The sequence below is a fragment of the Mandrillus leucophaeus genome, unplaced genomic scaffold (assembly GCF_000951045.1).
Source record: "Mandrillus leucophaeus isolate KB7577 unplaced genomic scaffold, Mleu.le_1.0 Scaffold457, whole genome shotgun sequence".
In the NCBI taxonomy this organism is placed as follows: Eukaryota; Metazoa; Chordata; class Mammalia; order Primates; family Cercopithecidae; genus Mandrillus; species Mandrillus leucophaeus.
This window is the reverse complement of record NW_012104887.1, coordinates 1,248,557-1,273,581: the sequence shown is the minus strand read 5'-3', so window position 1 is coordinate 1,273,581 and position 25,025 is coordinate 1,248,557. Positions and strand designations below refer to the sequence as shown.

Genomic DNA, 25,025 nt, shown 5'->3' with positions numbered 1-25,025 from the left:
TAGTGGAGACAGGGTTTTCGCCACGTTGGCTAGGCTGGTCTCGAACTCCTGACCTTGTGATCCACCTGCCTTGGCCTCCCAAAGTGTTGGGATTACAGGCTTGAGCCACCGTGCCCGGCCAGTTCAGGGGTTCTTAACCTTATAATGTCCAATGTATTCCTTTGGCAATCTAGTGAAACATAGGACCCCCTTCTGAGAATGTTTTTTAAATGCACAAAATAAAATACATTGAATTATAAATGAAATGGAAACAGTCATCAGAATATTAATTGTAACATATGTTTCTTTATAACACATTATTAAATAATAAAATACAGCTGCAGGTCTAATGAGACTGTAATTTTTGAAGTAGTGTATATATTATACCAAGATATCTGCAACAAAACTATGTGACATGAAAATGTCTTGTGGTTTCTGTTGGTGACAAGGTCACAGAATTGCTAATGCTATCAGGGATGGTTACTTCCATTCATCATTGAAGGCCATGCTAATTATTACTTAGAGGTTAGTCAAATTGAACATCTGAGCTTTCCCCAGGAGTTTCACAAACATCTTCCCCTCCCCCAAGTCTATCCACAGACCTCTTGAGAGTCAGTGGGATCCCAAGTTAAGAACTCTTACCCTAGACCAACTGATTTTTGAAAGTTATATTATCTCATGGCCTGTTGCATTTTAGGCTTTGCAGTGTTTTTTAGCATCTCCACCATGCTAAGAACAGGAGCACAGAGAAGACATGAAACAAAAGTCCATTTCACAACCTGTGGTGACTGTTTTTGGTTGTGGAAAATGTTAGAAACAATGATTAAAATGAGGCTTTTGTATTTGGTGGCTTTTGATTTTCTAAGCTCCCAGTCATCCATTAGCATGGTTAGGCCTCAGTGGGATGGAGATGGGCTGCAGTGACCCTATCTTGGACTTCTTGTATTTTGAGTTTTAGTGGTTTTGCCTGCCTTCTCCATTTTTGACCTAATTGTTTTCTTACTGTTTCTTCTTCCAAAGATTGCTTTGGCTGCAGAGCATTGGGGAATGGGTGGTTTTCCTTGGAATCAGTATAAATTGAAGTATGAACTTTACTTTTTCCTTATCCCTATAGGACTGAATGTGGGACCAGTTGGTGTCATTCCGCTTTGACCGAAACATTCCCATCTGATTGGGCGGTAGAGATCATTTTTGGAAAGTTCTTCTGTGTCCTGATGTAGAAGAAATAGCAAATTGGACATATTGAAAGGTAAAGAACATCCTGATAAGTCGTCACTTTTGTGATTCAGTCTGAATATGTTGGATTTTTGTTTCTGTTTCTGTAGGGCCTCTTGTAAGTTAAAACTACATTTATTCATTATTCTAAGAATTCTCAAGGCAAAAATCATCAAACTAAATGCAAGTCAAAAATATAAGAGCAATTATCTTACACCTTTCTGTGAGCAGGGACTTGTGCAGTAACTCATTTCATAGGGCCAAGGATAAAGGCAGGTGGTGAGAAGTTAAACAGGTATTTATCATGTCATCTTTAGTTTGTGTGAATGCAAGGTAAAGGTAGCGATACAAGAAGCCCCAAGCTCATTATAATACATGGATCAAACAGCATTAATTGAGTTTCTGCCAGGTATCAGGTGCTGAGAGGAGGAATGACAGTGCCCTCAGGGAGTTCCATGTCTACACAGTTTTGTGTTATGATAGTATTGTGATTATAATACCGGGGGCCATGGAGGACATACAGAGGAGAGTTGGTAATCAAGGAGAGTTTCACAGAGAAGGGGCATCTGTGCTGAAATAATATTCTGGGTAGCCATTATTCCAGATGGTGATAGTTGAAATTCATTTTTGAATGCTTGAATTTTGTCAGAAATCTTTAGCTTGATACAAAATTTTATTTGCTTAAAGTTAGCTATTAAAAGGTGACAGAGGTGTTTTGACCCCACGAGTACTAAAATGTGCATTAATATTTTGCTTGGACCAAGGTTTTCTCTACATGCACATTGCATAGTTTACTTTTCTCCACATGTTGGGGAAAGTTTGGTTTTTCCTATTGTGTACTTTTTCTGAGAGGAAGCTTTTTAGTAGTCGGTATGCCAGAAGTTAAGAATGAGCTAGGAATGGAATCCTGAGGCCTTTTAGTTCCACATTCTAAGTTTGATACTATGCCTTTTATGGAGTAGTGGTCATAGCATAGAAATGAAATTTGTTAAACATGACATCGTTCTAATAAACTGGACTTCTTACAGCAGGAAAATGGGAACTGGAAGAGTTGAAATTGGAATCATAGAGGTGATTCTGAGCTTGGTTAGATTAATTTGTGAATTTACTTAAACAACTTGATGGCATGCCTCTCTAGGAATCCTTTTAAAGATTCCTAAATAATTTAGCCCTAAGACAGTCTGCAACTTACTTCTCCCTTGCTATTTCAAAACTGTAAATTCTGGGCAAAGAGGGAGGCTCAGTGTCGTAATTTTAGTTTATAAGGACTAATGGTGGAAATTGTTCTGCTTGGCCAGTACTTCATGTTTTATTGACTTAGCCAGCTCAATTCAGTACCACACTTTGCACACAGTAGGCACTGAGTAAAAGGAAGTCATCTGGTCACGTTATTCAGCTCTTAAGTTCCCCCAAAAGTGTGTGAAAATAAATGTTCTTGCTGGATGTAGAGTTATGGTTGAGAGTAGGGAGAACTGTGAATGATCTTCACTTTGTAAGTTCAGAGACATATCTGGAATTTTGTCTCTTCTCACCTTTACAGTCAGCTTTCAGATCTCTATACTAATAAGGAATGGGAAGAAGCAAAATTATGAGGGATTTCTTTCTACTACATTTCCAGAATTCTAAAAAGTAGAAAACTTGATTTGCACTTTATATTTCTCCAGCCTCTGAAAATAAAATGTGCTGTTGGGAAGGAGGAAAAGCCACACGAGCCTTGAACTGGCTACAGATCAGATATAACTCTTTAAAAATTGGGAGTTGATTCTATTTGTGTGGGGGATGACAGCTTCCTCTGAAACTGATATTCTGGAATAAATAAGAAACCTGTTTTTGTCTTAAAATAGTCATTGACAAATTGATGTTTTTGATTTTTTTAAAAATCTGCTTAGGACTTTTTTTTTTTTCCTCTTCTAGACGAGGGTCATCTTTGAGAAGGGGGTTCCTGGACTCCTCACCTCCAGGATGAGCACTGCAGTGTCGTGACCCTTGGGGTTTTGGTGAGTACACTGATGGCTGATAGCACTGGAGCACATGCCTGGCTTAGAAGAGCGAGCTTAGGGAAAAACTTCAGCTTTTATTTAACGATTTTTTTTCTTTACATCACCCAACCCTCACCCCGCCACCTCCACCCAGCCCCTGCCCTTGGTCACCACCACCATTTTACTGTCTGCTTCTACTGCCAACTTTTTAAGATTCCACATATAAGTGAGATCATGTGGCATTTGTCTTTCTGTGCCTGGCTCATTTCACTTAACCTACTGTCTCCAAGTTCATCTACATTGTTGCAAATGACAGGATTTTCTTCTTTTTAAAGGCCGAATAGTATTGCATTGTGCATATATGCTACATTTTCTTTATCCATTCCTCTGTTGATGGATACTTAGTTCCCTGTCTTAGTTATTGTAAATAATGCTGCAGTGAACATGGGAGGGCAAGTATCACTTCCACATACTGATTTCATTTCCTTTGGAGAACACAACAAATTTTTTTTTAAGCAAATACCATCTGCTAGGCACTGTAGTAATTGCTGGGTATACAGAGATGAATAAGTCAGTTATGGTCCCTACCTTCATGGAGCTTGTGGTCTAATTGGAGAGATGAATATTACACAGATGATCACATAAATTGCGTATATAATTACAAAGCATGAAACATGTTGAAAAACCCTAGATGCTTTAAAAAGAATGTAATATAAAATTTCATGTAGATTGATGGCATTAAGGGATGATTCTCCTCTGAAAAAGAAACACTTAAGCCAAGACTTCGTTCATTCAACAAAACTATTCAAACTTGATATAGGACAGTTGAGGTTTAGGGAGAGAGGTGTCAACAATGACTTCCGAATCTCTGGCATGAGCAACTGGGTGGATAAAGGAGCCATTTATTAAGATACGGAAAACTGAAGGAAAAAGGTTTTAGGAGGAAGGCTATATACAGAATCGAAGAATTCATATTTGATCATGTTAAGTTTGAGACATCCAGGGACATGTCAAGCAGGTAGATGTATATACAGACCTGCTGGACTGGACCTGTGAATTTGGGAGTTGTTGGCATGGAGAGAACTTAGAGCATGAGAAGAGAAGATGACTCAGAGTAGAGTCCAGAGGATCTCTAAAGTTTAGAGATCAGGTAAAAAAGAGGCCTGCAAAGGAAGCAGATGAAGAAGGCCTGGAGAGGTGGGAGGAAGGCTAGGAAAATGAGGTGTTATGGAAACCAGGAGAGGAGTTACAAGAACGAAGTGAGCAACTGGCAGAATCTAAGAGATGGAGTAAGATGAGATTAGAAAAGTGGCCAGTGGTGACCTTAACAAAAATAGTGGTTGCTATGATTTGGGGGTGGAAGTTGGTTTAAAATGATTAAAGGATGAAGTGAACACTGTGTCTTGTCAACTCTGTGCAGAAATTTGGCTCTGAAGGGTAATAGAATGCTAGACCTGGGTTTTGTTTTGCTTTTTTTTTTTGCACTGGAAGATTCTACAGCCTGTCTGAATGCTGATTGGAAAGATCCAACAGACAGAGGGGATGGCCAGAGGGGAGAATGAGCTCTCAGAAGGCTGGAAGGTATAGGCCTAGTTCACCTGTGGCTGGACTGACTTGGGAGAAAGTGGGCTATTTTTTTTGTTTCAGTAATAGAAAAGAAAGAAGAGATAGCTATTGATGAAAATCGGTTTGTGTATTTACTAGTAAGAACTTTCTGCCTGGCAACATCTCTTCTTATTAAGTACTGGGCAAGTCCAGGTATTGGGAGTGGGAAGGAAGGAAGGAAATGTGGTACCTAGGAGATGTAGAAGGTAATTTGAAATGGATTCAGGCATGATAAGCCAGCGTGCTCGCTAGAGAGTAGTAGTAGTCATAGTGATACTTAACGCTGGAGTGCTTACATCATACTGCTGAGCACTTTATATGAACTAGCTCACCTTGCCCACCAAGGCTCTACTTTGACAGGCACTACAGTGATGAGGAGCACAGACTTTGGGGCTGCAGTGACCAGAGTGCTGGTTAAAGGCCCACTCTACCATTTACTAGGGTGTGAGCTTGGACAGGTTACTTAACATTGCAGAGCCCGTTTTCTCATCTCTAAAATAGAAATAGTAGTGGCACCTGCCTCCTGGGGTTTTTGTGACTGTGTTAACATGTTTGTACAGTACTCAGAACAATGCATAGCACATAGTAAAAATTTTAAGTTTTAAATTAAGAATAGAAGAGAAAAACATCGTATAAGTGGATCTAAGGTGTTAGGAGATGTAGTTATGTTGGGGAAAGAAAAAATCTCTCTGGCTATAATGATTCTATGGAAGATCCTTTACAGTCCTTAAAGGTTAAACATTGAACGCTAACCTCCTGAAGAGCCTAATTTTATTCTTTGGAACTATATGTTTGGCAGATTTTTTGCTCAGTCGTTTTGATCATCAGAAAGGCTAAAAGTAGGGACAACTTATGTCCTTGGATTAGGGATTGAGAAACCTAGATTTTGATCCCAGTCACTGGGTGAGCCCACATGCTTATTTCAACCTCCATGCTGTCTCTCCCTCCATAAAGTAATGGGAAGGAAGATAGCTTCAAGGAAGGAGCCAGGGTCTGAGAGCAGTGACTGGAAACCTGGAAGAAACCATTCACACCCCATGTGCTCCATTCATTCATCTCTAAAATGCCTGTCAATCAAAGTCAGGCAAATTGTGAGAAAATGAAACTGTATGTAGAAGTACTTCGAAAATAAAAGTGTTTTATGTTCACAGCATTGTTATTAGAAATCATCTTTGCTACCAGCTCATCATAAATGCTTGGCAGATTAATGAGGTGATTTGATAATTGTAATGTTTTGAGTTTCTTTGGAAGACGTGTGTAACACAAATGCCAGGTGTTCCTGTTATGAGAGAACCTGAATAAGTCACAGAGGATCTAACTACATTCTTAGTACATCATCCTGAGTATTGTAGAAAAACAGAAGAACTTTAAAACAAGGTTCTTGTCTTCTAAGAACATAGTCTTAACAGGGTGATAAAATACACACCTAGGATTATTCAGTACGACATGTGATGGAGTGCTAGAAGCAGACAGAAAGTACTAGAAGAAGTTATGGAGGGAGACTATATAGATGGTAACTGCTTTTCTTTTCCTGAGGTAAATGTTTTCTGATGGCTTTGTCCATGTAAGATTCATTTTCTACTTCTATTTTCCCAGTGATTTCTAATGTTCATTGAGCGGTTACAAAATGGTTTATCATTATATATGTCAAACTTGACAACCACAATCCATTTCTTAGTCTAAACAAAAAAAAAAAAGAAAAGCTGGAAGATGATGGGGGATAAAAATAGAACCTTAAATATAATCAAGACCAAAATGTTTTTTAACATGCTCTCTCCTGAGGTCGGCATAGAAACATTCATAATGTTTTCATTCTAGTTCTTTTTCCTGACTTTTTTATTTAAAAAGGAAAAAAATTAATTGGATGTACTCAGAACTTCCATAAATTTCTTTCACTGTCCCAGGTAAAATAGCTGGGACTATTGCAGATTTCTAATTGAATAAATAGACCTTTAACGTGTGACAATGATCACAGTGCTACAACCTCCTGGTTTTAGCCCAGTTTCCGTTCTCTCAAAGTACATGTAAGCTGCAGCACCTGAGCTGTTTCTAACTCCCTTTGGTTCTGTAGTCACTAGTCCTGCACCTAATAATCTCCTGCTTCATTGCTATACTTTGTCAGTAAGATACTAGAAGCTGAAGGGGGTTGATAAGGGGATAGTGGTTACAAGAAAACCATAATGGAATTGCCCTGGGAGGGAGCAGAGACTTAAAGTATGTCTTGGTTTTACCTGAATTCGTCTAGGCTTCCCTAAATAAAGGACTTTCTCATTTGTTCTCTAGCTAGGTTTGGGAATATTTTCTTGACCTTTATGCTTCAAATTAGCCTTGCAAATTGGCTCAAAAAATATCTTAGCCTTCAAAGATGTTCTTTTACTTTCAGAATTATGGATCATTCCCATGCTTACCCATGCCTGCAGTCCCTGTCATTAAGCAGTGAGAACACGAGACACATACTCGGCATAATTTAATAGAAAGATCATGGAAATCAGGGGGCAGAACTGATTGTATTTGGTGTTGGCTCAATATTTGATTTCAGAAGTATCTCCTTTTAAGTCCCCCCACCCCCAAGGCCCTGAGAGTATTAACGTAGATTAATTTGCATCATGGTTTGAAATTGAGGGTTGTTTCATTTCAGTGCTGTTGTTTGCCATCAGAACTGAAACACCAGAGAGTCACTATGGATCTGCGGTATCAAGGGGTTTCAAAGCATTGTTTTGAAAAAAGAAAGACACAAGTTTTTGAGGGTTTTATATTCAAAACTGCAGAAATGTAAGGGAGAATACATAGCTAAAGAGAAAACTGCCTTTCTCACCCTGCTCACCCTTGCCTGGTCCATGCTACTTGGGTGGGAGGCTTGCATGCTTGACAGGAAGTCCTAGTCACCCTCCAGCTGGTGTGGCCCCTGAGCATTTGTCCGCAATGGGAGCATAACCCTTTCCTTTCACCCTGATGGAAGTGGAGGCATGGTCTAGCTGCTTCGCTGAGTTGGCTAGTGCTTTCACCTTGATCCGATTGTAAGGGTGTTTTATGTCTCTGTTTTTGCTCCCAACTTTTTTTGGGTGGCCTTTTCCTGTAGTGTGCCCTGGAGATGCGAGATTTTCCTTTGGCAGCAGGAGGTACGCACCCAGAGAATGCTGGAGCTGCGAGGGGAAAGGACCCACTTCCACAGCAGAGAAAAACAAAGAGGAAAAAGGCATATAGGCAGCCAGCGCTAAGGAACGCACCCAGCAAGCAGTGGGCCAGTGCCACTGCCCCCAGCAGCTGTTTCTGCTGCAACCCGAGAGGAACTCGGTGAGCCTGTCCCGTTTGTGACTGCAAGCTCAGGATTTCAATCAATGCATTCCAGTAACCCTAAAGTGAGGAACTCTCCATCAGGAAACACACAGAGGTAAGGGCTAGGGCCTCTTCCTGCAGCCCCTTGGGGATGCCATAGTCACACCGTGAACACTCATTGGTGAAACAGTATGTTGAATTAGAAGTAAATGAAACCCAAATGGGAAAGGAAGAGAAAATAGACTAGTAAATAGTAATGTAAGAGTAAGCAGGATACAGTGTAATCAAAGATTATGTTAGAGTTTTCCTTTGTTATTCTTCTGTTCATCATTCCCTGACCTCTCCACCCACCTCCCTGCCAAAGCACAAACAAAAGGACCATAGAGACCAACCAGTACCATCTGCCCAAGTTGGCAAACAGGGAAACTGAGGCCTGGAATGGTGAGGAGGCCTGACGCCTTAGAACTAAAACATTATTCCCCAGACTCCCACTGTGACGCTTTTTCCTCTGTTTCCCAGTACTTAAACTGTTACTCTAAAAGAATTTTGTCCTCACTCCCTGAGGGCAGCGGTTGGTTTATCTGCTTTGGTGGAATACTGCTTGTTGGGAGGGATTAGTATCCTGGAGGATTTCCCTAACCTGACAGTCACCAGCTCCCGTGCTCTTTGGGACCTGCTTGCATTTTCCATCAGGGAAGTGCGGCTCTCCTACAGCTGTTCTTGTCGTCAGCCTGGGGCTGGGTAGTATTTTGATCTTAACGATGCCTGTTTGTTTACTCTGAGCTAGTCTTAGTGTAAGAGTCACTTCTCTATGTACATAGAAACCGTTGTCCTTTATTGACAGAAGCCCTGGAGATGGGTCCCCATGTGACTCTAGGGTTCCTGAAACCTGGCTGGCCACTCTGCTTGATCCTCCTCTCTACTGATAGCTCTGAGATGGGATCGGGGTGGTGGGAGCAAGCAAATGGCTGAGGTGAATCATGGGGTGGTTATTTTAGTCCTAAGGGTTTCCTTGACCCCCAATAGAAACTGCTTCTCCCTAATTTGTGCTGACCAGTTGTGTCTGGTGTCTGATCTTCCTTTGTTATTTGTTTCTTTTAGTAGCCCTAAGTCAAAGCAGGAGGTGATGGTCCGTCCCCCTACAGTGATGTCCCCATCTGGAAACCCCCAGCTGGATTCCAAATTCTCCAATCAGGGTAAACAGGGGGGCTCAGCCAGCCAATCCCAGCCATCCCCCTGTGACTCCAAGAGTGGGGGCCATACCCCTAAAGCACTCCCTGGCCCAGGTGGGAGCATGGGGCTGAAGAATGGGGCTGGAAATGGTGCCAAGGGCAAGGGGAAAAGGGAGCGAAGTATTTCCGCCGACTCCTTTGATCAGAGAGATCCTGGGACTCCAAACGATGACTCTGACATTAAAGGTATGTCTATAAGATCTTTGAGACTCAGAGGGAAGTAGGTGTTCCTGAGGGAAAGCCTCTGACATTCGACAGAGGCCAGAGAGCCTAGTATCAGACAAGTGGGGAGAGTAGGTATCAGATGCAGGAGTTCTCACAGTTTATGATGGAACTATTTCTTCTCAATTTGTTACTAGCTGAAGAATTGTTTGGAACCTCCTAGTTGAGGAGTTCTTGCCCTTAAGGATGCAATGATTTAGGGGTTATGGTAGGATGTTTCACAGGCCTAACCCTGTTTGTACACATGTTTCTGGCCTCTGTGCTGTTTGTACTTTAGTTTCAAGCCAGTCACTCTAGTTTGTCTGTGCCAGCGGCCCCCACTGGGGCAGTGTTTCTGGTATCCCTTCTCTTCTCCATCAGAGCAATCCTCCAAGTCTTGGGGCTTGTATTCTCTAGTTGCCATTTTGCCAGACTTGCAGACACAAGAGGAAGCCTTCATGGCCCTGGCAATAGTCCAGATTTGTTACAGCTGATTTTAGTGTAGCAGGAATGAGTGGCTACCAGATGTGTAGAGATTTGGCGAGTACCAAATTGGGGTGAGCCAAGGAGGGTATGGGACCAACAGCTGTGGTTTTAGGCTTTTTGCCTCCTAGTATAAGACCAGAAGTCTTAACTGTAGGCCAGAACATGAAGTTAGTATTCAAGGAATGGAAGTACGATTTTCCAACCCAAATTAGAAATGAAAACCTGGGTGATTGTTTCTCCTCCCTTCCTCCGCTCCTCCCTCAAGTGTTTTGGCAGGCCTGCTGTAAGTGCTAGCACTATGCTGGGGGGCCATGGTCAGCAAGATAGATACAGCTGTTGTCCTCAAAGATTTGAATGCACCTAGAAACCTGATTATTAGACAGTTACAGTAAAAGATGATAAATGCTGAAATAAGAGAAGTTAGAGGGCTGCGAGATCCATCCCCAGTTAAGTCTAGGAGGTTTCAAAAAAGTTACCAGGAAGAAGGGACATTTACGCTAATATATGAAGGAGATGTAATAGAGAGGTAAGGAAGTGGGGGAAGACTGCTCTATGATTAGTCATTTGAGAGAGAAGAGTATTTGAAATTTTATGAGTAGAAGAGGTTTCCTCTTAGCAAGGTGATACTTCCTTGAAATTCTCAAGGTTGGTTTGTGTTGTGATGCTGTAAATGCTAGCAGAAGAAAGGAAATTGTATTCTTTCTATGACGAGTCATTTTATTCTTTTAGAATGTAATTCTGCTGACCACATAAAGTCCCAGGATTCCCAGCACACACCACACTCGATGACCCCATCAAATGCTACAGCCCCCAGGTCTTCCACCCCCTCCCATGGCCAAACTACTGCCCCAGAGCCCACACCTGCTCAGAAGACTCCAGCCAAAGTGGTGTATGTGTTTTCTACTGAGATGGCCAATAAGTAAGTTGATGGCTGTGTCTTACTGTTGGGCAGGGCCTGTCTGGGGACCTAAGTTCTTATTCCCATTGCAGATTGATCTTTTATTATTACCTAAAGTTAACAGTACAGAAAGAGATAAAACATAAAACCTCCCCAACCCAAACTCCCCCAGAGGCAACCACTGATAATATATCCTTTGCTTCCCTTTCAGAAATTTTTCATGCCTGTACAGATATACTTATATACCTCTTTTTGTTTTTTTGAGATGGTGTCTGTCTCTGTTGCCTAGGCTGGAGTGCAGTGGCGATCTCAGCTCACTGCAACCTCCACTTCCTGGGATCAAACAATTCTTCTGCCTCAGCCTCCTGATTAGCTGGGATTACAGGAAACCATCACCACGCCCAGCTAATTTTGTGTATTTTTTAGTAGAGATGGGGTTTCACCATGTTGGCCAGGCTGGTCTTGAACTCCTAGCCTCAGGTGATCTGCCTGTCTCAGCCTCGCAAAATGCTGGGATTACAGGCATGAGCCACTGCACCTGGCCATATATACCTCCTTTTAGAGAAGAAATTGATTGCACAATACACACTTTTCTGCAACCTACCTGTTGTTATTTTCTAAACAACACAAGTAATAAATGTCCATTCTGGAAAAATTAGAAAGTATAACTAAAAATTAGTATCTCTGGAATTTGCAGAGATAACTACTGTAAACATTTTTATATATAAATTTCTAGTGGATGGATGAATCAATTTTTATTTATCAGAACTGTGATTGTACCCTACATATGGTTTTCTGACTTGTTTTTCACTTAAGATAAAAAGTGAATCTTAACAGCCTTAAACTGTCACTAGGTATTGTGCGATCTTATCTTCCACCTTCTTGGGTTGGGATTTTGAACTCAGACTCTCTATAAAACGCCTACCACAGTGGATTGGTTTCCGGAGAAAATCTTGGTTTTTGTTTTTTAATGCCTCTTTTGGGATTTGCAGATGGCTATCTTTTAATTTTAGAATTTTGATGGTAAGTGGTAAACATAAATAATGAAGCATGTTTGTCTTGATTTCTTCTTCAACATTTGTGGTGGTTCTTTATATTCCTTCTTCTCCCTTACAAGTTTATTGTGGGGTTAAAGTGCTTTGGAATTACAGTTAGTGAAATAGAAACAAGTTCTAGTGTGTGCTGTCTCTTCCGTCTTTGCAGAGCTGCAGAAGCTGTTTTGAAGGGCCAGGTTGAAACTATCGTCTCTTTCCACATCCAGAACGTTTCTAACAGCAAGACAGAGAGAAGCACAGCCCCTCTGGTATGTTGTTTCAGAAACCGAGTAATGGTTTAATGATTCTACAGTGACTGCAAAGGAAAGGAGGTGGTGAATTTAATTGATAGGAAGGTAGTCTTGATGGTATGAGCTGTGTTCTTGGCATTTAACCTAATTCTGACATTGTGGGGCATTAGGCATATCATACTATATTAGCGTTTTCTACGAGAAAGATAGTAGATTGATGAATTGCTAGGGGGAAGAAGATGCAAACTAAAAGAGGACCTACAAAGATATCTTTGGGTTTCCTTCATGTAATCGTCTCTGGGAAAATCTAAATTCAGACCGTGTGTACAGAGCAGGTTTTTTAAAAATAACACTCTTGAGCTAGTTGAATAACAAAGAACAGAAAAAAAGCAGCAACTACAACTTCTGGAGTACATGATGACAATATCATAATCAGAGCCTCATCAACTTTCAAAGTGATTCATATTTATTTCAAAGTGATAAAGACCATTGAAGGCTTTTAATTGCTTGATATTTGTAAAATTGTAATAAATGTTAGTCTGTTTTCTATCTGGATCTTAAGCACCTGCTATAAACTCCATTAGAAAAAGCATACAGTGGATGTAGTTTATCAAATTGAACCAAAAGATATTTCTTGTATCTGGCATCATCAAGATTGCACCGAATGCTATGGGAGATACTAAGAGGTTCAAGACACAGTCCCTGCTTTCAGGGAGCATGAAATCTAATACTGGGATGAGTCTTTTTTTTTTTTTTTTTTTTTTTTTTTGAGATGGAGTCTTGCTGTGTCACCCAGGATGGAATGCAGTGGCGCCATCTTGGCTCACTGCAAGCTCTGCCTCCCAGGTTCACGCCATTTTCCTGCCTCAGCCTCCCAAGTAGCTGGGACTACAGGTGCCCGCCACCACGCCTGGCTAATTTTTTGTATTTTTTAGTAGAGATGGGGTTTCAACGTGTTAGCCAGGGTGGTCTTGATCTCCTGACGTTGGGATCTGCCTGCCTCGGCCTCCAAAAGTGCTGGGATTACAGGCGTGAGCCACCCCGCCCGGCCCTTGGGATGAGTCTTAAACATGGGAAAAGTTAATTGACAGTAAATGATCAAAGTGACAATTCAAGATAAAATAGGTGGCATCTTTCCTATTTTGTGTATCAGAAAAGTCTCCATCTTTGTAGACATAAGCAGAGCTTAGGCCTTCCTAAACTGAGAAAAGGAATTTCACATTCCCCATGCATCTTGACTACTCAAGGGTAGAAGATGCATACCATTATATTTAAAATGCGTATTGTCCTGGAATGAATACGGTACAGTGCAGCTGAAACCAACCTTTTATTGATTTAATGGTAGTTCTTAATATTAATACTACACCTACACCTTCTCTGGTACTAAAATCAGGAAAGGAGTTAAGGAAGGAATTGGGAATAATCCATTGTTCCCCATCTAAATGTTTTCTGCTGTCATGGTTTCCTTATATGAAATCAGTACCCACCCACAACAAACAAAACCTGACTAACAAAACCAAACTTAAAATGGCACTAGAAGGAAAATCAAGGTGACCTCTACACTCCAGTTAGGAGTTGTGGACATGAAATATACTTTTGACTGTACAGAATCATGTAAGATTCAGCCGATCTTACTCACACAACTCGATACCTACAGACAAGTGCATGGATACCTCCAAATCCAACATTTATGTATGTATTCACAGAATATAACTACTCAGAGATATGTTTTCGTGTATATATAACACAAATTGTTCATATGCAGAGGTACACATAATTATTTGTTTACATATTTGCACACAGGTAAACATTCCAGAGAGTAGGTGAGGAGGTAAGAGCCTGAAGGGTTTGGAAATATGGACTGGATTAAGTGAACAAGTAGGAGCAAATGAACATGAAAAAAGGGTCTGGAGAAAGGCCTTTGGTGAAAGGTCTCTGAGACAGAGTTTGTAGATCAAGCCCTTCTATTTGTCAGTGCCCTCTTACATTTCAGCAGTGCTATTGGTTTAGACCCAGAACATATACATCCCTCTTCCAAACATTCAAGGTGTCCATGTCAGCTATTGTAGGTGAGTGTGCTTCTACCCTGGACTTATATAGCATTGGTACTTAATAAATAATAATAAGGCAATCATCCAGCATGTTATAAAAGGGTAGTCTACTGTCTACTAGAAAGAACAGTTCAAGAGACACCATAAGCTAGATAGCTTTAGATTTCTCCACAGAAGCTTCCTGTCTGCAGATTATCTCACTACAGTTAATGTACAAATTCTTATCAAATATGGAATCAGTGATCACAAACCAAAAACAGAAACCGGAGATGTCAGACCCCCTGGAAACTCCAGGAGGGGAGCGCCTCAGTAGTCACCCTGCCAGAGGAGACGTTGAAATGGAGCAGTCTTACCCGCTTCCTCGGCTGGTAGAGTACAGAGCTGCAAATGACTTACGCTTTCTCTTTCAGATGGCAACATCAGGCCTTTTGATTGACAACGAGAAGTCTACATACCCAGTTATACTTTCAGGGAAAAGAAAAAGGTGTTAGGTACAGCCTCCCACATACCAAGAAACTAATCTCTCTCTGAATCAGAAACACATAGTAGACATGTGATATCAAACCTGTTCCTCAAAATAGATACTGAAATGTATTCACTTTGGCAGAGTGGCTCTCCCCTGGCATACTTTTAAAGTTATTGAAATCTAATCTTCAGCACGGGAAAGAGGATGCCATTTGACAGTAAGTTTAAAAAAAAAAAAAAAAAATCCTTGCCCAGAAGAGGGTTGTACATGAGCACTTTCTACAGCCAGTGTCAGTTAGATTTATGTGACTGGGTACAATTCCTTTATAACATATCTTGCTCTTTTAATTGCCCTTCTGTTCAGTTTACTAGTGATTTTTAAAATATTTGTTTGTCTTCAGAACACACAGATATCTGCCCTTCGGAATGATCCGAAACCTCTCCCACAACAGCCCCCAGCTCCAGCCAACCAGGACCAGAATTCTTCCCAGAATACCAGACTGCAGCCAACTCCACCCATTCCGGCACCAGCACCCAAGCCTGCCGCACCCCCACGTCCCCTGGACCGGGAGAGTCCTGGGGTAGAAAACAAACTGATTCCCTCTGTAGGAAGTCCTGCCAGCTCCACTCCACTGCCCCCAGATGGTACTGGGCCCAACTCAACGCCCAACAATCGGGCAGTGACCCCCGTCTCCCAGGGGAGCAATAGCTCTTCAGCAGATCCCAAAGCCCCTCCGCCTCCACCAGTGTCCAGTGGTGAGCCCCCCACACTGGGAGAGAATCCCGATGGCCTATCTCAGGAGCAGCTGGAGCACCGGGAGCGCTCCTTACAAACTCTCAGAGATATCCAGCGCATGCTTTTTCCTGATGAGAAAGAATTCACAGGAGCACAAAGTGGGGGACCCCAGCAGAATCCTGGGGTATTAGATGGGCCTCAGAAAAAACCAGAAGGGCCAATACAGGCCATGATGGCCCAATCCCAAAGCCTAGGTAAGGGACCTGGGCCCCGGACAGACGTGGGAGCTCCATTTGGCCCTCAAGGACATAGAGATGTGCCCTTTTCTCCAGATGAAATGGTTCCACCTTCTATGAACTCGCAGTCTGGGACCATAGGACCCGACCACCTCGACCATATGACTCCCGAGCAGATAGCGTGGCTGAAACTGCAGCAGGAGTTTTATGAAGAGAAGAGGAGGAAGCAGGAACAAGTGGTTGTCCAGCAATGTTCCCTCCAGGATATGATGGTCCATCAGCACGGGCCTCGGGGAGTGGTCCGAGGGCCCCCCCCTCCATACCAGATGACCCCTAGTGAAGGCTGGGCACCTGGGGGTGCAGAGCCATTTTCTGATGGTATCAACATGCCACATTCTCTGCCCCCGAGGGGCATGGCTCCCCACCCTAATATGCCAGGGAGCCAGATGCGCCTCCCTGGATTTGCAGGCATGATAAACTCTGAAATGGAAGGGCCAAATGTCCCCAACCCTGCATCTAGACCAGGTCTTTCTGGAGTCAGTTGGCCAGATGATGTGCCAAAAATCCCAGATGGTCGAAATTTTCCTCCCGGCCAGGGCGTCTTCAGCGGTCCCGGCCGAGGGGAACGCTTCCCAAACCCCCAAGGATTGTCTGAAGAGATGTTTCAGCAGCAGCTGGCAGAGAAACAGCTGGGTCTCCCCCCAGGGATGGCCATGGAAGGCATCAGGCCCAGCATGGAGATGAACAGGATGATTCCAGGCTCCCAGCGCCACATGGAGCCTGGGAATAACCCCATTTTCCCTCGAATACCAGTTGAGGGCCCTCTGAGTCCTTCTAGGGGTGACTTTCCAAAAGGAATGCCCCCACAGATGGGCCCTGGTCGGGAACTTGAGTTTGGGATGGTTCCTAGTGGGATGAAGGGAGATGTCAATCTAAATGTCAACATGGGATCCAACTCTCAGATGATACCTCAGAAGATGAGAGAGGCTGGGGCGGGCCCTGAGGAGATGCTGAAATTACGCCCAGGTGGCTCAGACATGCTGCCTGCTCAGCAGAAGATGGTGCCACTGCCATTTGGTGAGCACCCCCAGCAGGAGTATGGCATGGGTCCCAGACCATTCCTTCCCATGTCTCAGGGTCCAGGCAGCAACAGTAGCTTGCGGAATCTCAGAGAACCAGTTGGGCCCGACCAAAGGACTAACAGCCGGCTCAGTCATATGCCACCACTACCTCTCAACCCTTCCAGTAACCCCACCAGCCTCAACACAGCTCCTCCAGTTCAACGCGGCCTGGGGCGGAAGCCCCTGGATATATCTGTGGCAGGCAGCCAGGTGCATTCCCCAGGCATTAACCCTCTGAAGTCTCCCACGATGCACCAAGTCCAGTCACCAATGCTGGGCTCGCCCTCGGGGAACCTCAAGTCGCCCCAGACTCCATCGCAGCTGGCAGGCATGCTGGCGGGCCCAGCTGCTGCTGCTTCCATTAAGTCCCCCCCTGTTTTGGGGTCTGCTGCTGCTTCACCTGTCCACCTCAAGTCTCCATCACTTCCTGCCCCATCACCTGGATGGACCTCTTCTCCAAAACCTCCCCTTCAGAGTCCTGGGATCCCTCCAAACCATAAAGCACCGCTCACCATGGCCTCCCCAGCCATGCTGGGAAATGTAGAGTCAGGTCAGTATGCTTGCATCCTCACAGTTGCATCTTGTAGCTGGAGACTGCTAGAGCCTGATACAGTTACTTTAAGAAAACTGGTGTCTTGAGTACACCTCTGGCAGTCTTTGTTGAAATGGCCGTATTCGTGGCAAGGTGCATAATCAGTGTTTCCATGGGATTATGCAGAAGTGTCCAATCTCAGCAAAAAATATGTGTATCAGAGGGACTGTTAAAAGGAAGAGGGGAAATGGGGATTATGTGTTGGGTTCACAGAATAATTTACATTCGCACAATGAACAGATGCAATAAAATGTCTTAACAGTGGATGAATGTGGCTTCATTAAATACTGGACCCACTGCAAGCGGCTGCCCTTGAATCGAGATTCTGGGTATAATCCTAAACAGACAGGGGAAGCTGCTGTAAGACTTGTGTGGTTCTTGTAAATACCTGTTGACCACAGAAACAGTTACCAAAACCTTCTCCTTAGTAGAACACAGTTTTCACACATCAGCTACAATTTAGGAGGATTTTCTTCCTGGGAGAGATTCTTGCTGATGATGATGGTTTTGTGAGTGGGACTTGAGGTGGTCAGTGGAAGTAGCGCCAAGGTGTAAATACTAGGTTGGCGCTGTCTCCACCTGAGAAAGACTAGAATCAGAGCAAGACAGAAGATTTATCCTACCAAGCTAAAGTGTCTCTCCGTGGAGTAGCAGTTCACTGAAGCAGTACAGTGGAACAGCCCCCTCGGACCTTTTTGGTTCAAACATCTTGGTTGTGGAAATTAATCAAGAATGCGTGTAGGGTGATGTCGTTAGTACCTGGGGCTGTATCACTAGTCTGGCTTCATGGCATACTAATACCTGAGTCGAATTCTAAACTGTGATTGGCAAGGGAAAGAGAGCCACTTATTTCACATTCTATTCAGTGAAATGGTTGTCTGTAAACCATATTTTCCCTAAGCTTGAACTAATATTTCTAACACATTCTGGTGTGTTTGTCTTCACATCTGCTGATCCGTCATGTCACCTCCATATCACGCTGCGGTCTCCCTCTGCACTCACACAGAGCTTGACTAGAAGATTGATGATTTGTGTCTGGGGTCTAATAACACTGTCCTGTTCATCTGTTTCATTCCTGGCCTTGCTAGTTCATAATCATAGGGCCCAATACCCTTCAAAAGGAATCTAATTCCCTGCCCATTTTGTTTTATTTTGCTTCCTTTTAGGTGGCCCCCCACCTCCTACAGCCAGCCAGCCTGCCTCTGTGAATATCCCTGGAAGTCTTCCCTCTAGTACACCTTATACCATGCCTCCAGAGCCAACCCTTTCCCAGAACCCACTCTCTATTATGATGTCTCGAATGTCCAAGTTTGCAATGCCCAGTTCCACCCCGTTATACCATGATGCCATCAAGACTGTGGCCAGCTCAGATGACGACTCCCCTCCAGCTCGTTCTCCCAACTTGCCATCAATGAATAATATGCCAGGTAAGAAATCAGAAAGGCAGGTTGTGGAGTGAGTGCTAGACCAAAGGGAAACCTCTTCAAGCGTTTTCTCAATGGCTGTACACCTGAATAGGTGGAAGTTCAACAAGTAGAAAAAATCTTCCATCTAAGGTAGTTTCAGTAGAATGAAAGTGTCTTGACTAGAGGAAGATAATTTCTTATTAGCTTGATTCCTTATTTGTAAGAAAGCAGGTTTCTTTATAGTTCTGATGCTTCTGTGTACCTGGATGGTTTTGAGGGTTTGTTTTTGCTTTTTTCTCTTTGGGTCCTCATGTAGCAATAGAGAGAGCAGTTTCTAACAGGCTGATTGGAAAGTCTTTAGTTCTCAAGTACTTTTTTCTGGAAGAGCAGCCTCAAACCACAAGCAGCCACAGGATTTCAGACAGTGGAAAGCTCCTATTTCCTAGAGAAGCGTTTTTTTTTTTTTTTTCTTTTTTTTAGGACTAGGGAGATAATAAAATCCTTCCCTTCCCTACACATTCGGTACACCTTCATTCCTTATACCCACCCCTCGCCTCGACCCCTGCCACCTGACTAACAGAAAATGATCAGGATGGTGAAAGCGATCAGCAAAGAGACCATGAGTTTTCAGCCATGAGTTTCTGGTTCCAGTTCTATTCTGATTGTTATGAATGCTATGGATTTATCAGTAACTCTAATTAACCAGGTTAGTACATGTACCAGGAGGAGCATAAGCCTCATACCACACTCGGTGGTAATTCCACAGAGAGACCAAATACTTCAGTGTCCCAGGGACTGTATTAGAATATGTTACTTTCCTTTTCTATTAAAAGTTATTTCTTGAACATGTCATGTAATCTCAAGTTTTAAATGCTTTCTCTATAAGGCACTATAAAATAATGCCAAATGCCAATTGGAAAATGACCTGTTGATAGTTTGTTATGATTCCTGATCATTGGGATTGTAGTACTGATTTCGCCAAAAGGACCGTACTTGAGTCATTCAGGCAAATTGTTTTCTTCTGTGTTAAATGTCTCCAATGAGGAAGATGAAACTCATTTATGTGCTAATTTATAACTTTTCACACATGAGAATTTCTCCCTTGCTATCTTCTACACACTCTTAAATCATACAGTTTAAGACTCAATAATATATTGTCCTGTAGAGCTCTTGGTTTGTATGTCCCCAGATGTATTATGATCTTATTGATGGCGGGGATTGTGTGTTGTATGTTTTCCCAGCATTGTACTGTGAGCATTGGATGCACAATAATTTTTTTGTTAATTTATTATAGTTTTTCTGAGTTGATTTTTGGTTAAGTTGATTCCTTTGATATCTTTATTTTTCTAGGAATGGGCATTAATACACAGAATCCTCGAATTTCAGGTCCAAACCCCGTGGTTCCGATGCCAACCCTCAGCCCAATGGGAATGACCCAGCCACTTTCTCACTCCAATCAGATGCCCTCTCCAAATGCCATGGGACCCAACATACCTCCTCATGGGGTCCCAATGGGGCCTGGCTTGATGTCACACAATCCCATCATGGGGCATGGGTCCCAGGAGCCACCGATGGTACCTCAAGGACGGATGGGCTTCCCCCAGGGCTTCCCTCCAGTACAGTCTCCCCCACAGCAGGTTCCATTCCCTCACAATGGCCCCAGTGGGGGGCAGGGCAGCTTCCCAGGAGGGATGGGTTTCCCAGGAGAAGGCCCCCTTGGCCGTCCCGGCAACCTGCCCCAAAGTTCAGCAGATGCAGCACTTTGCAAGCCTGGAGGCCCTGGGGGTCCTGACTCCTTCACTGTCCTGGGGAACAGCATGCCTTCAGTGTTTACAGACCCAGATCTGCAGGAGGTCATCCGACCTGGAGCTACCGGAATTCCTGAGTTTGATCTGTCCCGCATTATTCCATCTGAGAAGCCCAGCCAGACGCTGCAATATTTCCCTCGAGGGGAAGTTCCAGGCCGTAAACAGCCCCAGGGTCCTGGACCTGGGTTTTCACACATGCAGGGGATGATGGGCGAACAAGCCCCCAGAATGGGACTAGCATTACCTGGCATGGGAGGTCCAGGGCCAGTGGGAACTCCGGACATCCCTCTTGGTACAGCTCCATCCATGCCAGGCCACAACCCCATGAGACCACCAGCCTTTCTCCAACAAGGCATGATGGGACCTCACCATCGGATGATGTCACCAGCACAATCTACAATGCCCGGCCAGCCCACCCTGATGAGCAATCCAGCCGCTGCCGTGGGCATGATTCCTGGCAAGGATCGGGGGCCTGCCGGGCTCTACACCCACCCTGGGCCTGTGGGCTCTCCAGGCATGATGATGTCCATGCAGGGCATGATGGGACCCCAACAGAACATCATGATCCCTCCGCAGATGAGGCCCCGGGGCATGGCTGCTGACGTGGGCATGGGTGGATTTAGCCAAGGACCTGGCAACCCAGGAAACATGATGTTTTAAGCTGCTAAGATTGGATGTGCCGATCCTTGTCAAGATGAGATTCCAGGTCCTGAGAGCTGCTTTGAGGGAGTTCCAGGAGTACTTACTATTGGTCATGCAATAGGAGAACAGAGACCCGAGGGCTGCTTTGGGGGAGGGGGGAACTTGAGAATGTATGGATTTACCTGAAAACAAATTATTCATTTAATCAACAGGTGTGTTTTTTTTAAGATTTATTTTTTAAAAATTATTTTTGTGGACTTGGGTATCCATGATGGCACCTACTTTTGGGAATCTGTAGCTGTGCTTTGAGAATTGCCATCGGTCATGTGTTGCACCGTTCTCTGTATGTTTACGTCCTTTGGACTGGCTTCTCCCAGGATTCTTTTCTGGTTTTGTTTTTTGGATTTGGGCTTTATTTTTTTTGTGTGTACTGTACTATATTGTAAAAGGGATTTTAGCAGAGACTTTAGTCTTTGGGGCAAGAGGAGAACAGGAATGCTGGGCTGTTTACTTTAGGTGGAGAATCCATCTTCAGACCTTTGGACTATTTTCTTTCAACTCCAGTGTATAGAAAAACCAAACAGCGACCTCAGAGCAGAGTATTAATGAAAAGCACAAAAAAAGGAACTAAGTTCAGCGAGGGGTGGGGGGAGGGGGGAGATTTTTCTTTTGAAAAAATAATGACTCTTAGGACATTTGTTTTTCAGTTCAAGTGCTCTTCAGCACTGTCTGTCTCCCAATATACCAACCTACTGGCACATTTTTCTCGTTTTCTCTCTCCCATTTTGCTCTGTCTCCTCAGTTAAGTGTTTCCTTCCCTTGTGCCCCCCGCTGGTGACCCTCTGCTTCCCTCTCTCTTTCCCTTTGGCAGCTGCAATACACAGTGTTATTTTGGGGAAATAAATCTAGCAAAGCCTCGCCTTCCGTGCCGAGCGTCCTCCTGGCTCTGGGAGGGAGAGGTCTGTCCTTGGGATGCTCTCTGGTCTTTTCTTCCCCTAAGTCTTTCTCTACCCCATCATACCCTTCCCTGCCCACCTTGTTTTCTGTTCTCCTTTTATTAGGAATTCCCAAGTGAATTTTATTAATGTGGGAGTGGAACAGATGCTAAAAGCTATCCAGGATTTTGTTTCTGTTTGTTTTCAATTTTGTGGTTCCTTCCCTTTCCTCCCCCTCCCATGCGTAAGACGTTCTGTGTAACCTCCATTAAATTTGGTACAAAACCACTCGCCAGAGCTGTGGTGTCAGAAAAATAAAATATATTGTTTCTTACAAAATTGAACTGCCTTTTTTGTTCATTTGGATTCCTGATTGTTTAGTACTAGGCATGCCGGTTGCCATGTGACCCAGAGGCGTAAACTCTTTGTATTGGAGTTGATCAATAAGGTGATGGTCAGGGAAAGTAAATAAAAGTACCTTCTCAAAGCATATTCCATGCTGTTAAGGAATAACTACTCATATAGGTTTATTCTGTACTGTTCCTATCTCAAGTCATGAAATCCTAGTTATAAGCAGAAGAGTAACCCTGGTCCCATTGCTGAACTTTACCTCCAGGGCAATTAATGGTCTTCATTAGGAATGTTTGTGAGAGCCAGTTTAGTGGTATGAAGTAATTAAGAAGGCCAAAGGTTGTATGTTTAGTTATTTGAATAAACTATGAGGTGTCCCTGGGTCTTGTTAAGGTAGAATATTATTACCATACCTGCAAATTATGGGTTTCCACAGTCCGTGGGTTTCCGTGGTCCTTTCTGGCTCCCCACCTCCCCCCATCTCCATCACCTCTGCTAACCCTGCTCAGTCTGTGTGCACAGTTCAGTTCCCACCACACACATCTTCAGCAGATCAGTGTGTATCCTGCAAGTTATGTGTCTAATGGACTCGCTGTTGTGCTTCTGTGCAGTTAATTCTGTTCTGGTGTGTGTATTTCTTTTGCGTTGTTGTAGGTGTTTTTAGCTCAGCGAGTGGGCGTCTGTGTGCATGTTTGTTCTTAGGTGAGAGAATCTAAGCGAGGAGCGGCAGGTGCAGAGTCATCTGCAGACAAACTTGTACAAATTGGGCTCTGCTGGTGTTTCACAGTCTGAGCTTTTCTCTCTGACAATTGTTTTGGAGAGCCATTTTCTCTTCCTTTTCAGCAGCCCTGTCTTCCCAGTAATGCAAGTGTCCCAGACAACAGAAAATATGGAGATGAACATTTGAGTGCCTACTCTACCAGTCGTCTCCGCGCACTTCATCTTGCTGATTTTTAAGGGGCTCTGTGACGTGAGTGGTAATAATCTCGTTTGCAGATGAGAAAACGGAGCTCACAAGTTTAAGAATTCTGATTCAATCTGGTGTATTGTGTTGGTGCTGGGTAGTGAAACTTTCATGTTGTAGAGAAATTAGGATAGTAAAATGAAGATTTTGTTTCACAAACTTAGCCATGTTTCTGGGTTCTCTGGCTTTAAAGTCTATAGATGAGAACAGACTGACAGCCAAGCATGGGCAGCACAAGATGAGAACCTGAAGGAAGGGCCCTACCTGGCATTTGCCCACTGGTCTGGCTTCTTGGGGCGCTCCCCTCCTTGCTGTACCCAAGTGTTGCAGTCACTAATGGTGTGTGGTCCTGTTGTTACTCTCACAGACAGGGAGTCGAGGCATAAAAGGTACCCACAAAGCAGAGCAGGTACCCACTTAGAGGGCTAGCAAGAGACCGGTGGGTCTGGCTGCTGTGGGCAGCTGGATGTGTGGCACTCCTCTCACAGCCCCCTGCTGGAGAACCTGCGGCAGTGCAGAGCAACTTCCCCACCTGGTTTTTAAAAATACCTCATCATACATCTTCCTTCACTTTTTAAATCAGCACATGCCATTTCATCACGATCATCTCTGACAAGCCAAATTTAGGGTCTAAATACAACAATTTCTCATTTACTAAGATTGTTACAAAATAAAATTACATTTAGACTGGATGCTACTGCATGGAGAACTGATGCAAGATTTTAAAAAAATCAGTGAAAGAGTGATGAAGATGTTTCATATTAACACATTCCTGTGAAAGCCCAGCCAATCTTCTCTCCTTCCTCTCCTGAATTTTGGGACTGAATGGAGAAAATGCAGTAGTGACTTGTTCACTTCAGGATAAGTGGTGGAGTGTGTGTGACTCATAGCATTTTTTCTTAAGGACTAACTAGAAGTATGTGGCATTTTCCCTGAAACAATGTAAAATAAAGTAATTTTCTTTAGAAAAGATTCTACACTTATAAATGAAAACAGACATAATTATAGGAGTCTTATGAAGGAGGTGGCATGAGAAAATAAATTGAAAACAATTTTACGTATTTAAAGCTACTCCTTAAAAAATGGATCCAACATCTCTCGCAGCCTCCCTGCGCTCTATATTTCTTGATATTATCATCACAACGCAACTGTGGTCATCAGGGCCAGCCTCATGGATGTGCCACCTGTGCAGTTGGACAGGACCCAGCTTGGTTTAATGCTCCACCGTCACTGTTTGGAGTTCTTCATTATTGAATAAGGGCTCCACATTTCCATTTTGCCCTGGGTCCCACAGATTGCTTAGCCAGGCTGTTGTAAACAGAAATCACAACAGCTCCGCAGAGGTGCTGCGACCCCAGTCTCCATATTTATTCTTGCTACTGAACAGGTGGCCAGGATACTTGCTGTGTTCTGCTTAAACTGTCTACACTTCAGTCATTTCCTTTTCCTTTTCTGAGTAATTTCAAGGTGCTGAAAGGAGAGGGAAGTTGCATTTTAACCCAAGGAATCATTTATTTAGCAAATATTTATAGAGCACTTACTGTGTATCAAGAACTGTGCAA

At 43.5% G+C, this 25,025-nt stretch overlaps 1 protein-coding gene across 1 annotated transcript in view; it reads left to right on the top strand.

Moving 5' to 3' along the window:
- Nucleotides 1-22,487, top strand: part of BCL9 (B-cell CLL/lymphoma 9) — an 89,088-nt gene extending 66,601 nt beyond the window's left edge. The window contains exons 2-10 of the mRNA XM_011994448.1: nucleotides 1,094-1,228; nucleotides 3,109-3,191; nucleotides 7,858-8,169; nucleotides 9,156-9,472; nucleotides 10,703-10,892; nucleotides 12,075-12,174; nucleotides 15,074-17,315; nucleotides 18,524-18,784; nucleotides 20,114-22,487. Of these exons, the coding sequence (XP_011849838.1) occupies nucleotides 8,117-8,169; nucleotides 9,156-9,472; nucleotides 10,703-10,892; nucleotides 12,075-12,174; nucleotides 15,074-17,315; nucleotides 18,524-18,784; nucleotides 20,114-21,231 (4,281 nt within the window). The 5' untranslated portion in view covers nucleotides 1,094-1,228; nucleotides 3,109-3,191; nucleotides 7,858-8,116 and the 3' untranslated portion in view covers nucleotides 21,232-22,487. The remainder of the gene's footprint in view (nucleotides 1-1,093; nucleotides 1,229-3,108; nucleotides 3,192-7,857; nucleotides 8,170-9,155; nucleotides 9,473-10,702; nucleotides 10,893-12,074; nucleotides 12,175-15,073; nucleotides 17,316-18,523; nucleotides 18,785-20,113) is intronic.
- Nucleotides 22,488-25,025: the final 2,538 nt, after the last annotated feature.